Source organism: Rhea americana, unplaced genomic scaffold (assembly GCF_003343005.1).
Source record: "Rhea americana isolate MKP2758 unplaced genomic scaffold, rheAme1 scaffold_7, whole genome shotgun sequence".
Lineage (NCBI taxonomy): Eukaryota > Metazoa > Chordata > Aves > Rheiformes > Rheidae > Rhea > Rhea americana.
The window spans coordinates 1,230,643-1,245,026 of record NW_028186867.1 but is presented as its reverse complement, the minus strand read 5'-3'; the positions used below and the strand labels follow the sequence as shown (position 1 = coordinate 1,245,026).

The window sequence follows — 14,384 nt, the reverse complement described above, 5'->3', positions numbered from 1 at the left end:
TAATATAGTTAAAGAAGCAAAATTTAGCCTTGCTTGTCTCTAATATAACCTTCATGAACACAGCTGTATTAAAAGAAAACTTTACAAACAAACCATGGACTCATAGGATCATGTTGGAGACTCTTCTACATGGGAAGAATTGTCAGATGTTGCCTTTAAGAAGAGTGGTAATACGCCACTGCACTTAAAAGATATAGTGTATGCCAATACAAAAGCCTCCAGTTAATCTCATAGCCCCACAAAGTATAGGATACAGTTTACTTAGATGCTTTCCACTGTTATAAAGTCTAAAAAGTGTATTACATGGTCAGTGATTAAACACAATGACCAGCTTGGAGCCCTTACAAAAATACAAGTCCAGATAAAAATCATAGTCACTCTCAGTGTTAAGGAAAATGGGTAATGAAATACAATGACGAGTAATGTAAACAGAAAACAGACCCAAAAATCCACTCTCTGCCAAAATAAACAAGAAGTAGAGAACACACAATTCTGAATTCCCATTTTTATTCAGAGCTTAACAGGAACATACTGGGGACAAAGTGCACCAATGAACAATAAAAAATCAGAAAACYCAACCATATATGTTTTGTTCAGTTTCAAAATTTCTTAAATTATATACTTATGAAGTGTTGCACCTTCAAATTTAACTTACTTAAGGAAATTTTATAGCAGACTATTATTTATTTCACATGAGCAGATGTGCAGCTTCACACATCTGCWCATCTGACAAAATTAGCTATAAAAYTTGCATATGAAAATGTGCACCAGCACACACAAAAGCAGGATAAACTATATCCTTTCTAGAAATGATTAGGATTGTATTTAGGTCTCCCAGCTCAAGATTAGATCATATTCACTGTAATTTTAACTAACCGAGAGATCTGAGAACTAAATTTGGTAGACACTAGTCAAACACTAAAATTACGTTCTTTCTCCCCGTATGTCTTAATACAGTTCAGACAAAAGCTCAGGCAGAAAGTCAAACATCTGCTGTGATTACTGAAACAACGGCGTATGACCTGGTTGCTGCTAACAATAACTAGTTGTGTGGATATACACTCTTGTCATAGGTGGCATCAATACAGTAAACAGTCTTCTCAGTAAAGGCAATTCATCTCTTTTACTACATCTGGTACACTTGTTAAAATAGCTGGATAACATGTTTATCATCAGTATCATCAGTGGAAAGCAAAGACATTTYTGTGGCTCACCCTTGCATCTTTGCTTCAGAACATCTGAGGAACATTCAAATACACTAACTTCGTACTTCTGGGTTTATGTAGTACTAGTACTACAAGGTAAATACACTCTGGAATGTGGTACATGTTAAAACAAAAACACTGTATCAACGTAACATTAAGGCTGTGACCCGAGCCAACAAAAGCAAGACAATTCATCACAGAGATGGACGTTCTGGCTTTAGCCCAACCTATTGCATCTGTTGCAATCTGTGGCATCTGATCTGTTAACAATCCTGCACCAACATGTAACCTCAAAGTTCAAACTTGCTTATATCAATCTCGTATTTGGGAGATGAGAGTGGAACCTAGATATTTCAGCAAGTCAGTTTGAAGATATAGGTCTGAAGTCTAGTGCTAGTACTTTTCCTATGAAAAAGGAAGTTTGAAGCATCCTGCAGTACTCTACTGAAACATGGGTTGATACAGGGATTAATTATTATTGCTTATAAGAAAGGAATGACATATGAAAAACAAAAACATACTCCTGAAGTTCTTAACTATTATTACAACTTCAAATTGACTGAATATAAGCTTTTGAATCTGAGGTAGTACACACACAAAGAAACACTATTTAGTTGACACTCCCAYATCTCAAATTTTGGCCTGAAGTAATTTAGAAACTTCTAAGTAAAAATGTCCAATAAGAGAAATAGAGAGATTCTGTGTCAAACCTAGAGTCCCTCTGCTGACTCAAATTCTACCTCATCCAGGTTAAATTAACATTTCCTATCTTTAATTAGAAGAATCCACCTTAACTTTTCACCTCTTCTCCTTTGTTGTAGAACCCCCCCTTTTTAAGTAGGCACTTTCCTCTACCTCAGAGTCTCATAACTGAGTAATCCCACAACCTTCTTCATCACAAGAACCTTTTCTCAGTTCTGGTCCTTCTAAGTCCTTTCAGCATCTTCTCTTTTCCCATCTTTACGGGTCACTTGAAAGGTGCCATCCACTTAAGGATGAACATTAGAATATCAGGAGACCTCATAAACTCTGAAGGTGACGCTACCTTAAGTTGATTGATCCACAAGTCCCTATTAAACTGCTGCAAAACTAAGATTAAACATAGCTATAAAATACGCCACTCTTTCAACACATGGGATTTGGGGGACATTTCAACTCACAGATCAGTGGGGCAGGGACAGGGATCTCCTAAGATTAGGAGGTGGGCAGKTTTTTTTTGTTTGTTTGTTTGTTTTGTTTGATGGAATTGAAGGGCAATGACCATATCAACTAGGCCACTATTGCCATAGATATGAGTGCTTGATCATCCTGTTGACTGCCATTTCTCCTGAAATAKCTTCTTATGTTTTATTATCAGTCCAAGAACGGCATTTCTTCTCTCCAGGTAATTTCATATAAGGAGGTATAATGTCAGCTACATATTTTACATATTTAGAACAATAATTTCTAGGCTGACAAAAAAGAAAAAGGTTCCATTTTTTTTTTTTTTTTTTTTTGATGTCTTAACGAATAAACATAGGTTGCACCAAGCCTGTCAAAACAAAACATAAGCAAAGCTAACACAGAAGCTGACAGGAGCTTTTGTCTGCTTGTTTTCTCCTTTTGATGCCTACGGTCAGTTTTGAGTCTGTGAAATGCACCAGACCGAGCTGTACAGTATGGGACTGGCAATGCATATGCCCTTACAACATCTTGCTAATCTGGCCTGGTAACTCTCAGAAGCACCATTTTAGTCTAACAAAACAGACATCACCTGCCCCCCAAAAAAGAGAGTGGCAGAGGAGACAGGGAGTAGCTGGTTCTGTGTACTCCTGGTTACAATGCTTGAACCCCTGCACAATCAGTGCAGAAAAAGAACTGCTACCTACCGAAATGAATACTTGCCTACTATTTTTTTCTTATTACAGTAGTTGAGATCACGAGGTGGGCAGTCTTTCTTCCCAAAGTGGGAGGCAGTGCATAAACCTACAACAAATGATCATCTATCTACAAAGAACAAAATAAGCAATAATCACAAGTGGTAACACATATTATGCTTTAATGTAATGCAAATGTAAATACCTCTTACCAGGCTAAAACAATATATCCTGTAAAAAATAAAGCTTTCTTTCCTACTCATTTTCCTGACATCTATTAAAATCCCTTTCCTCCTCAGCAGAGACGTCTTTTCCTCCTCTTCCCAAGGGATGTTTGCCCATGCTCTGACCCAACCCCAGCTTTGCAGCTAAGGCTGGGTAGTAACACATGGAACGATTTCTACAAGTAATCTTGCGCAGCGCTTTGGTAGTGAGCATTATTGGTGACACCCTGGCTTTAAACAGGTATTAAACAGACATGAGTAGAAATAGAGAGAAGGCTGTCGTCTAGAAATCCCCCCAACATTCTTCCATATCTCTTCAAAAAAAAATGCAGTGGAAAAATGTTACATGCAGAGTCTTAAGCAGACAATGGGCCTTACTAAATTGCTTTACCAGCCCCAATTCCAGGAACTGGTTCTTCTACATTAGTAAACCTCTCTGTATTGGGCCCATGGAGGAGGAAAGAAGAAGGAAATTCCCTGGGGGAAGTTCCCAGTACACAAGACTCCTATGTGCTTATAACAGTTTCAGTTCTCTGTCAGCCACAGTCCTTCCCCAGAGTTTTGGAGAAAATGCTTGGTGTGATAAGAGCACATGCTTCTTTCACATCCCAGGACAATGTAGTCCGCTAGATCATTATTATAGTAATAATACAATTTGTCTAATTATACCGAGATGTTTACTGTGCTGTAATGTTGCCCAGGTGGCTACAGCATATGACAGTATTACCAATAAGAAACATAATTTAATAATTTTGGGAATTACAAGAGATTTATTCTTGTGAAAACATCAACTCCTTATCACAATATTCTTTGTTGGTCCTATGAAGAAAACAGTGACACATAAGGAAACATACCATRTATCAACAACAATTTGTGCTTTGTGATTTGAAAGTGGCCATTTCTTCCCAAAGAGGTAGATCGATTGTCTCAGAAATAAAAAACTTGTTACCAAATCAGCAATAGATCAGAAACTAAAATGCTGTTTCTAAGTCACTGGAGATCCTAGCCAAATTTGCATCTGACCTGGTACAGGTAGAAAGGTGCATGAGGAAACACGCATTGTTCTTATACTTCTGCTCTACTGAGATCAAGAGAAGTTCCTCAGCACTGAGGTAGCCAGCACGAGCAACACCATCAGGAGAAGGCAAAACATAGATGAAAAGGCAGGACTTGACCCAACAGAGAGTAGTAGCTGAGCTGGCTGGACTCAGCAGACAGTGGTTATTGCATCATTTTAATTTTGACAGAGCAACTTCTCTTCCACAGAAGTCAGGAAGGGTTGGTTAGTTGGCAACCCAGGGGACACAGCGCTTCACAGAACTAGGCCCTAACTGCGCACACATCCTACTCACTGTTCCTGCATCCCAGGCCCAGCACTGTTCTCTTCCAAAACATAAGCTCTCAAAGAAAYGGTAAATTAGAAAATGAGAAATCCAGGTGAAGTCATTCTGTCTTTACAATTTACTAGGACAAACATGAAAAAAGCAAATGGACAAAATAAAAAATTTTTAAATATTAACTGAGGATCCAGTTTGACCCTTATTTTCATCCAGATGCACTGCCTTTCAACATGAAGCATTGTTTACAGGCATTTGATCATTCTTCTGTCTTATGAGCTGACAGTCTCAGTCACCTCTAAATCAATTTAAAATACTATTTGATGGGCTTTCATGGGATGGTCAAACTTTCTACAGAAATTCAGGTATATCTACTTGCCTGAACACTGGTACTACCTACATATTTTTTTTCCACTTTTTTAATAGATATTCTCCCAATTTTTCCAAAAAACTCTCTCTCTCCCTCTCTCTCTCTCTCTCTCTCCCCCGCTCTCTCATTGACAGGCACAAATCAGTGCCTTAGATGCCTCAGAATACAGGTCATGTATATGCAACAGTTTGTAGATAGTATTTAGTTTCCTATGATGCCTTTGGCTTCTTTTTCTGCAGCTCTATTTGTACAAGCTTCATTACTTCCTAATTATCCATGTATCTCTCCCTTGTTTATCTTCTTAAGTAGTGACTACAAAAAGTAGCTCAGTGATTTATATTTACATATCACATTGGTTAACGCACAACTATCCAAGGAGTATTCAGAATTAGTAGTGAGCACGTCTTTCTTCCTCATTTATTCCTTCCCTCCACAATTCCTCTCGTGCACTGCTGTAGAGCTAKAAGACAGGAGTTGACAACATAAGCAGCCAAGGTCTCTTCCTTACTAGAGAGATGTGAAAACTGCAGCAGCAACCCTAGGTTCCCAAATCCTGTTCAAGTCCCTACAGATATGTTCGCAGTGTAAATGAAAACGAAGCCAGACACTTGAGGGCTTGAGTTAGGGTTTTGAGCCCTAATTCCTTGCTTTTTCTTAATTGTTAAGGCCCTAGTGGCGCCTACCAGAGCTCCCCAACATAGACTTCCAGGCTCTTTGCAGTTTAGGGGAGTGCAACAGTACCATGCRCACTTTGCTGTGAACGGAGGACAGTTAAAACTGCAAGCTATTGAGGAGAGCGCTCCAAACAAACCTGCTCCAGTACCTCCTCTGCTCAAGAGATATCTGGAAACTAGGAGCACAGGGGAAGGAAGAGTGCCTCTCCTCTTTGACACCAGCTTTGAGAGAGCCATCTCACTTGAGTTACCAACCTTCTTACGAAGGCTCATTTTTCTCAATATTTACCCAAAAGGGCATGCATAATTTGAAAGCTACAAAGATGCAAGCACATCTGACTTGAATTTCATCACTGTTTTCTTTTTGCTGTTACAAARAGAAGACTTGACTTTCTCGAAATGAGAAAAATAGAGTATATTCTAAACAGGAACTGTAAAGAAGTTGCACCAGAATTGTACTGTTGTTCCATTCAGAACATCAGGTGACTAATTAAAAATCTGCTAAATAACTGTAGCAGTAGAGAAACTGTGTAATCCTTTGCTTGGAAATAATAGCTTCTTGCAACTTAATAAGTTACCCAAGAAAGAATATAAACAATATTAGGTATAGTTATTGGTGGCAGATGGGGGAGTGACAGGGGAGCCAGGACAGATGTTGATTACAGAGTACGAGAGAAAGATATGGCGCTGATAGAAATCAAGAAAACAAAGGAACAAACTCAAAGTGTCTCTCTGCTAGAGATCTAAATACTTGTCTACATCAAGATAATGATTCTTGACTATTTTCAATTCATTTTAATCACCTACTGAAGTGCGAGCTAAAGATATTTAAAATGACATGCCTATAAATTTCTATGGGAAGAGGTGTCCTCTGCCTCTGACCTCAGGACRTTTAACGTATAGATGGTCGTGACGTGCATCATTAAAGGCTCCTGGCTGCAGCAGAAGTGGCAGGAAGGGATTATATCCGAGGTGTGACAACCTGCACATCCCTCCCGGAGYGGCTGGCTGTGCCCCACGAGTGCCAACCACGCTGGCTGCAGCAAAGGAGGCTCACGAGCACGGGAGAACTGCAACTTTATCAGAGAGGCCCCGAACTGCTGCAGAGATGCAGCAGATGCTGCTGTGCTCTGTCCTAACTCCCAGGCAAGTGGGTTTGGTGCAAACACTGGTTACCTAAGAACAAGGRATCTTCACCTGCACAGTGCTTGTGTGTGCTGGTAAATGTAATTACTACTCAGTCACCTACAGGAAGCAAATGCCCAGCAGGCATAAGCAAGCTCGGATGACATTCATTTGCAAGTTTGGAAGAACAATCAAGGAACCACAAAGCACGTGAAATTTTGAAACAGCAGTCTGTATTTTCTAAGGCATAGRTTATCCCACTAAACTGCTCCCGAATAATTTTCTGCTACATTCTCCGAGGTGGAAGAGAGCTGTACAGCATATCTTTGTACCTCTCCAGCTCTAGAGAGCTCCTCCAGCTCTGCCAAATATATAGTGCTAGCTCTTCTGGGAATTTGGCCCAACACAATTCACCCTTTTTTCCTGAGAATACTTAACAACTTTTAGTCTGTTCTTAACTTGAGGCAAAAATGGCTGTGATTTAGTTTTATGCTATTTATGTTCCTGCATGCCCAGAGTGCCTGAGCCAGTTTCACACTGCTAAAACATTTATGCAGTCCAATGATGTTAGGAAATCAACTGGGATGGCTGCCTGTAGCCTCTTATCATAATTCTGCATTCCCWGTATTGAAGAGAAATAGGAACATGGCCTATACTTTTGAAATGTCTCTACAAAGGGCCTAAACTAAGCTGTAATAACTTAGGAATATAGTAGATTCATATGTTCCTACTGAAGCACAGGCACAGATGTAGGATGATGGAACAACAGAGTGATTATTATTTATATATATTGCAATCTCTTTGGTGCCAAATTTAGAAACAGGATGGACTGTTAAATACTACATGATTTCCAGTTCTGGCTGCTACCTTCATTCACTTCAACAGCTGGTACTACAGTGTCTTAAGACTGGATTGCAGCTGCTATTCATTCACCCTACATACCTTAAAACACAGAAAAACTCATGATTAGTTCTTCAGAGCAAGTATGCAGATATGAGATAATTYGACTCTTATCAATAATATTGTTTATAAATCTAATTTGATAGAATAGAGTAATTTATTCCTTGTCTAAACTGAAGCAAAAGATACATGTAATGATGGAGTCAGTAATAAAACTAGAATTGAAACAGGAACTCAGGAAAGTACCTTTTATTATGAGATGCTTTTCCAAAATTTATAGTATTCTTATGCTTGAAATGATACTTTAAATGATACTTTCAGCTCGGTGTAYATATAATTACACATTATACATGTATATATGCGTTGTGACTATAAAAGCTGTTCCTGTGTGTGATTTGAACCTGAAAGATGCAACAGTGCCCATCTGAGGCCCTGGCATTGTGCTAAGTAGCCTATGACTCTTTTTTACTACAAGGTCTTACAGAGCAAGATTGGGCTGACTGGGCAGAGACCCTGGCTTTCCTAGACAGTTGGTCTTGTATGCCATTCCTATCAGGAAACAGGGAGGAGTACATAYGAATAATACCAAATGCTCATTCTCCAAAGCTCAAAGTTCCTGAATATTAATATGCATACTCTGTTGTCTTGGATGCGTTTCCTCTCTCTCTCTCTCTATAAATATATATATATGTATGTATACATACATACATACATATATATATATATATATATATATATCCATCACCCACTGGATTTCGGGTTGCCAAAAGATACTACAGTGTCCTTAGTGATCTAATTTCTTATTTGAATGTTCTGTAAAATTGTTGTCATATTGATAGAGTATTTTTTGAGGGATCAAAGGAGTTGTGGAGAAGCTGACTATCCATCTCACTACAAACTGATACAAAGTTTGGCCATCTGTAATTGGAAGTTGGACTCTGTTATTTTTGGTGGGAGTTTTTGCAGATTTAAGAAGTTCAAGAATATCCAGGCTGATGTCTCTTGCATTTGTTCTTCTCCACTTCATTATTTTCATACACCGGAAACTTCTGTTCTGCTTAACTTTGATTCATTCAAAAATTGTTCCTGTGGCATTACTGTGCGTGTGCTGCCACACAATACCTCTGGTCACAGCCAAAGGTGAGAATCGAGTGGCCTCCTCTTATTCCATATATAAAAGTATACAGCAACTGGAAAGACACACAGGAAAAACAGACTTGCAGATGATCGTATCATAGCACAACAGTTATCTTTGCTAGCCCTGATCTGCAGTCTACAAAAAGTAATGGAAACGTTCCAGTTAGTTTCAGTAAGGTTTGGACCTCTTCCACAGTAACCTAAGTACAGGTTTCTGTGCAGTTGTCCAGCATCAGGACCCTGACAGCTAAGCTTTTCCTTTTCAGTGAGTGTCTTGTTCTTTAGGTGTTCAGTGTCACATGCTAAAATTAACCTATATTCTAGGAAATAACCACCACTGTGGTCAGGAAAATTGGGAGAGGATTCATCTTATTTGATGCAGATGTCTTCATTGCCTATCTGAGCCTGGCTTCCTTGGCTTTAGATGCTTGGCTTCCTTGGCTTTAGAGCCAACAGAACTAAAGAGCCACTTCTGGGGCATGCTCTATCTGATCTACTTAGATGTATCCTTTTGGATGACAGGAAGTACAAGGAAAGCCTTTTTTCTCAACTGAGTAYGAAGGAATCCTAGGATGAACAGGTCAGATCTTAGATGTTATCTATACAGTAGGTATCTGTCCTTGAGCAAATGATCCCACACCAAGTGGCTCAATATGGGCATAATAGTGAAAGACCAACAAAATTACTAGTCATTTCTACAGTTATGCTGTTTAAATAAAGATTAAATATATGATAATGTCTGCGGAATAAGCAGTGTAAATCTTCTCCGCTTTATTACTGTGATACGAAGGCAGTGGTTTAGCAAGAGGAGGCTTTGCGAACTGAACAGAAACAGYTTATCAGACCCTTACCTTTGGGGATAGTAATCTGACAGCTGAGGTCACAGTCCTGCTGCAACTGATAAAAAGCCACTTCCTGTAGTCGGGCTCGCTCCAGCTCGGAGAGGCTTTGAACAGGAACTGACTTCAGCCGAACGCTGCGCCCTGACATGCTGTTCCAAGTGAAATCACCCTACAGGAAATCAAATGGAAAAATATGAAGCATCATATGGTATGCACAGTTTAATAAACATACCCATCTCTTTTACTGCTAGGAAAAACACAGGTCCTTTTTTTCTAAAAGGCCACTTTCTTGGACATCTCTAACCTTCAAAATTTCTTTGTTTTCCTAAGACCAACATTCCTTAAAAGGAGCACAGACATACAAAACAAAAAGTCATTTCTGCCGGAAAACATTTAACCAAGTGTTGTTGCAAAAATATTTGGATTCCAGCAACCAAAAGCACAAAAAAGCACAAAAAAGCACAAAAAGGGGGGGGGCGGACCCCTTCTCTGTTTTTCCCCTAGTTTGGTTTCTTTGCCCAGTGCTTTATTGTCATTTCACTCCTTTCTTTGCATAATCAGTTCGACCCCGACAACTTTACAGACCCCTTGATGGCATGCAGCTTATCTCCCACCACGCACTGGTGCCACTGCACAGGGCTCTTCCCAGGGCACACAAGCACAGCCTCTCCTCTTTGCTCACACATCCCCTGCTATCATGCTCAGACCAGACTAAAGGACAAGATGTTTCACATTTTCGAAAAGCCGTAATCAAGTACGTGTTAAAATTTATGCAGCAAAACAACACGCAATGAGCTGCACCTCTGGAAGGTACAAATTATGTTTGGAAATCAAATCAAAAGCTGTAGATCTTCTGCCTCCCATCTGTGATAACATACATAAAAAGCTACTATCTTAGCTACTACTTAGTGCAGGTGAGAGAAGTAATCATCAGTCAAACAGAAGTGGAAGCATACAGACAAGCTTAGAAGCTGATAACTAGCTTCAAGCAAGAGTTTTGGAATTCACTGAAGCATCACCAAGCAGCACGTTTTAGCACTACAGGGGAAGAAAGATTTTTTTTCATTCTAACCATATTAAAAAATAAACATCAAGCTTGTAAGCCAGTTTGGTGTAAGTGTAATAAAGGTAACACTGATTTACATCAACCGAGGTATAAAAACAAATCCAACAACCTGCCATTCATCACAACACAGTAATTAACAGATTTCACTTTCACTGTGCCTATTTTTAGCTTGAATTTTAACATCCATACCTTCAGGGAACTCTCATTTTTTCACCAATTACTTGCAATTCATGTGTTGTGAATACACATCGATAGTCAAAGGATGTCCCTCAACCTTTTCAAAAGACATTTGTTAAAATACTTTACATGAAGGTAAGTAAATTTTGACTTTATTCAGTAACTATGCGTACCATTGGATGTAAACATCTTTGTGCATACGCCTTCAGGATATTTTGCCTATATACATGTATATAACCTGTATAAATATACATATGGGTATATATATACACCTGTACATATGTGTGTGTATATATATATATATATACACACACACACACACACACACATATGCGTGCGCGTGTGTGTACCTACAAATATATAACCTATATTGCTATGCAGTGCTGCATATTTGTGAACGATTCGTCTGGACAAACCATTCACAAATACGCAGCACTGTACTGCAAAATAGCTTAAAGGAACTACGCATTAAAGAGCTTTTCTTATGATGTGTGAACTATATTGGAGATCAGCAAGAAGCTTTTTTCATAATAATCTTTTTATATGGCATTAGGTAACCATCGTAAGGAAAGCTGTTACCTCAATCTGTACAATTGCATACCTATACATTTGACGAATAACAATACTATGTTCAGTTTCTTTACGGTACTATATGTAAGGACCAAATATGCAAACTTGAGGCTAGTCCAGTATCTGACTGCTGGAAATTGTCCCTTTTTTGCCTGCTCCTCTCTTCCTGCACTTTTACTGTGTTATTGTTGACCAGCTGGATCTAGCAATTTCAAACCAAAAGTTTGCAAAGCTACTCAAAGGAAGCTGGCTTGCTTTACTCAAGCAAAATCAAAACAGCAAGATTCACATAATGCTCATCTGTAAAACTGGAAGGAAATGTTTACATTCTTTTTTAAAAAAAAGCTGTTGTCATTTATAGTTAAAAGTGACCAAGAACAGAATCCACAATCAGACAATGAATACGAAGAAACTATGTTTCCAACCCCAGTCATGCAAAAAGAAAAACTTTACAAGTATAGACATATGCAATTCATCCTCATGGATATATAATGTACATAATGTTCTATATCCAAACTGGTAAAAAAAGAGATTGAAATACAGATCTATCATAGAATTTGGGAGTACTTTTAACTATTTCTCTGAGAGGAATATTTTCCTAAATAAAAATACCACTGATGTATGTCCAACATAAAAAAATTCTAACCATGACACTTAATTTTGGAACGGGAATCGGAAGTATTAAGGCTATCCATTAGAAAATGCTGATGTAACAGAGGTACTTAAGACTGTAAGCTTTTTAGGATGTATTCTGTTTCCTGTAGAGCAAAAAATCCAAGGGATATCTGGGACTTTTAGGAATTATCACAAGTTAAATAAATATTGCTTACCTGGAATTTTGCATGGACATATGAGTCATTGCTTTTTGGGTGATAAACATTACAAAGGGTAGGTCTACCTCGGGAGGTAGTTCTGCAGCCTCTGCTGTGTCCCTGAGTTAGCTTTCTAAGTGCAAGTAGTAAGTCGTATCACTGCAATACTGAACCTGAACTGCTGGGCCCAGCCAGAAGGGTTTAACCTTGAGACACGGTCCTTGCTAGCTGTAGTACAGCACTGCGTTGATGTGACTATCCTGCCTTTGGGACCCAAGTAAGCCTCTTTGCACAGAGCTGTGCTGCTTTATACAAGCRAATCAGCCAACTCGGCACTGGCTCAGGAATCCTACCCTGGCTAATTTTACCTTCATATGGGAGCATCCCATCTCATTTTTTTTTCATGAGGTCAAGGGTTTAAAACCAAGTGAAAGAAAAAAGCCYCCAACACGATCGTGAAGGCTGTTCCTTTCAACATGAGCATTTTTATTTTGACGGCCTGCAAGCTTCCAAAATGTTCATGGCACTCACTGTGTTAGCCCTCTTTGGCTAAAAAATGATACAATGCAAGCCATATATCTTCAATCGGTACAACAGATCGTTAAGTCAAGATAAAGAACTTGGAATCATTCTGTCCAGTTTCTGTGCATTAAAGAAAACATTCCTCTTTTACACTTGATGTGTTTGATAAAATCTCTACTAGGTCACATTAACATAGGTTTTTACTATGCTAATGGAACACATTACTAATTAACTAAAATATTTTTGGAAGATCGMGCACTAGGGCCAATGGGACCTCCTAATCTGCTGAAGAAGTGAGAGGCTCAAGAAATTTTGCCTTGAAAATATCTGTTTTATTTGGCAAATAAATATCATAGTGTCTTCTATGAGCCAAAACACAGTATTTTATACTTTAACCTATTCATAGACTCCTATGCTTTGTTCATGTGATGTGAAGTAAATTAAAGACCCTATCTTCTTTCCAGCACACTGGAGAATTTTACGTATGGCCTATAAATTACTGTAAAATCAACCAGGCCTGGAACAGGTCCAGAAAAGTCAAGCTCCCTTTGACAACAGGTACTAGTGCAATTACATCAGTCACATATGCCTAAAGCTATTTGGCATTGCATGGAGCAGTCAAAGGAGGGAAAGGCAGGTCAGAGAAGCAGAATATTTTCTATTTTTTCTATCCATAAGAGGAGGAACACTTTATCAGAGTCTACTTCAACCAATGCCCTAACATAGCTCCTTGGAGAAGCCTAAGAGAAGACTTTGTAGTCAGGGTAACTTATTTTTTACAGTCCATGTCCTCCATTTGTGTTCAGACATTTATAGACAGATTTTTCTCTATTATTGTAGGACTGGCTAGAACATGGTCTGCAAATGGTTCCTTCATCACCAAAAAGGAAAARAAAATATAGAGAAGACTATAAACAGAAATATAGCCCAGGGTTAAAATGATCAGTCTGATAGGACACAACCTACTTCTAAAGGTGCTTTTACAATTGACTTTCACAAAGTTGCAAGCAGGCTAAAAGCCTTCTCCCATTTCTCCTACCAATCAGCCACTTCTTTCCCCTCAGAAGTCTCCAGCTTCAATTGCCTTTTCTCCCTGGCCCTCCCACTAACATCTAAACTTTTCCTACATGCACCCGAGCAGCTCACTTATTGGGTAAGCAATACCAGAGCAGATGACTCAGCAAAGGAGATGCATGATTAACTGCATTTTGAGCCTTTTAAAAATCCATCCACTTTTCCCATATGTCTTGTCCAGGGTCGTAAGCAAGATGCACACTGCAGTTTYACTAACATATTTCAAACAAACGTCTTTTATGGATTTGCTGTCCAGCGGTTCTGAAATAAATATATATGCTACGTACTGACTTACGCGACATCATGTGCTTTAGTTACTCTTCAGGCATKTGCAGGCTGTTCTTGTGTATTTGACCTCTTTCCCCTGAAGCTCCAATAGAAGGTCTTTCACTTGTCTTTTAGTAAAGGGTTGTTCCCTTGTGCTTTATACAATGCAGAAACTGGCTGATAAATACGTCAAGGAATCCAAAATGTAGGTATCCATCTACTGCTG

At 38.9% G+C, this 14,384-nt stretch overlaps 1 protein-coding gene across 2 annotated transcripts in view; it reads right to left on the bottom strand.

The window, feature by feature from the left end:
• The window catches only part of ARHGAP6 (Rho GTPase activating protein 6), a 167,449-nt gene that overhangs the window by 55,242 nt on the left and 97,823 nt on the right, over positions 1 to 14,384 (bottom strand). For both annotated transcript variants that reach the window (XM_085321476.1, XM_085321477.1), the window contains exon 2: positions 9,680 to 9,839. In XM_085321476.1, the coding sequence (XP_085177602.1) occupies positions 9,680 to 9,818 (139 nt within the window). In that variant the 5' untranslated portion in view covers positions 9,819 to 9,839. The remainder of the gene's footprint in view (positions 1 to 9,679; positions 9,840 to 14,384) is intronic.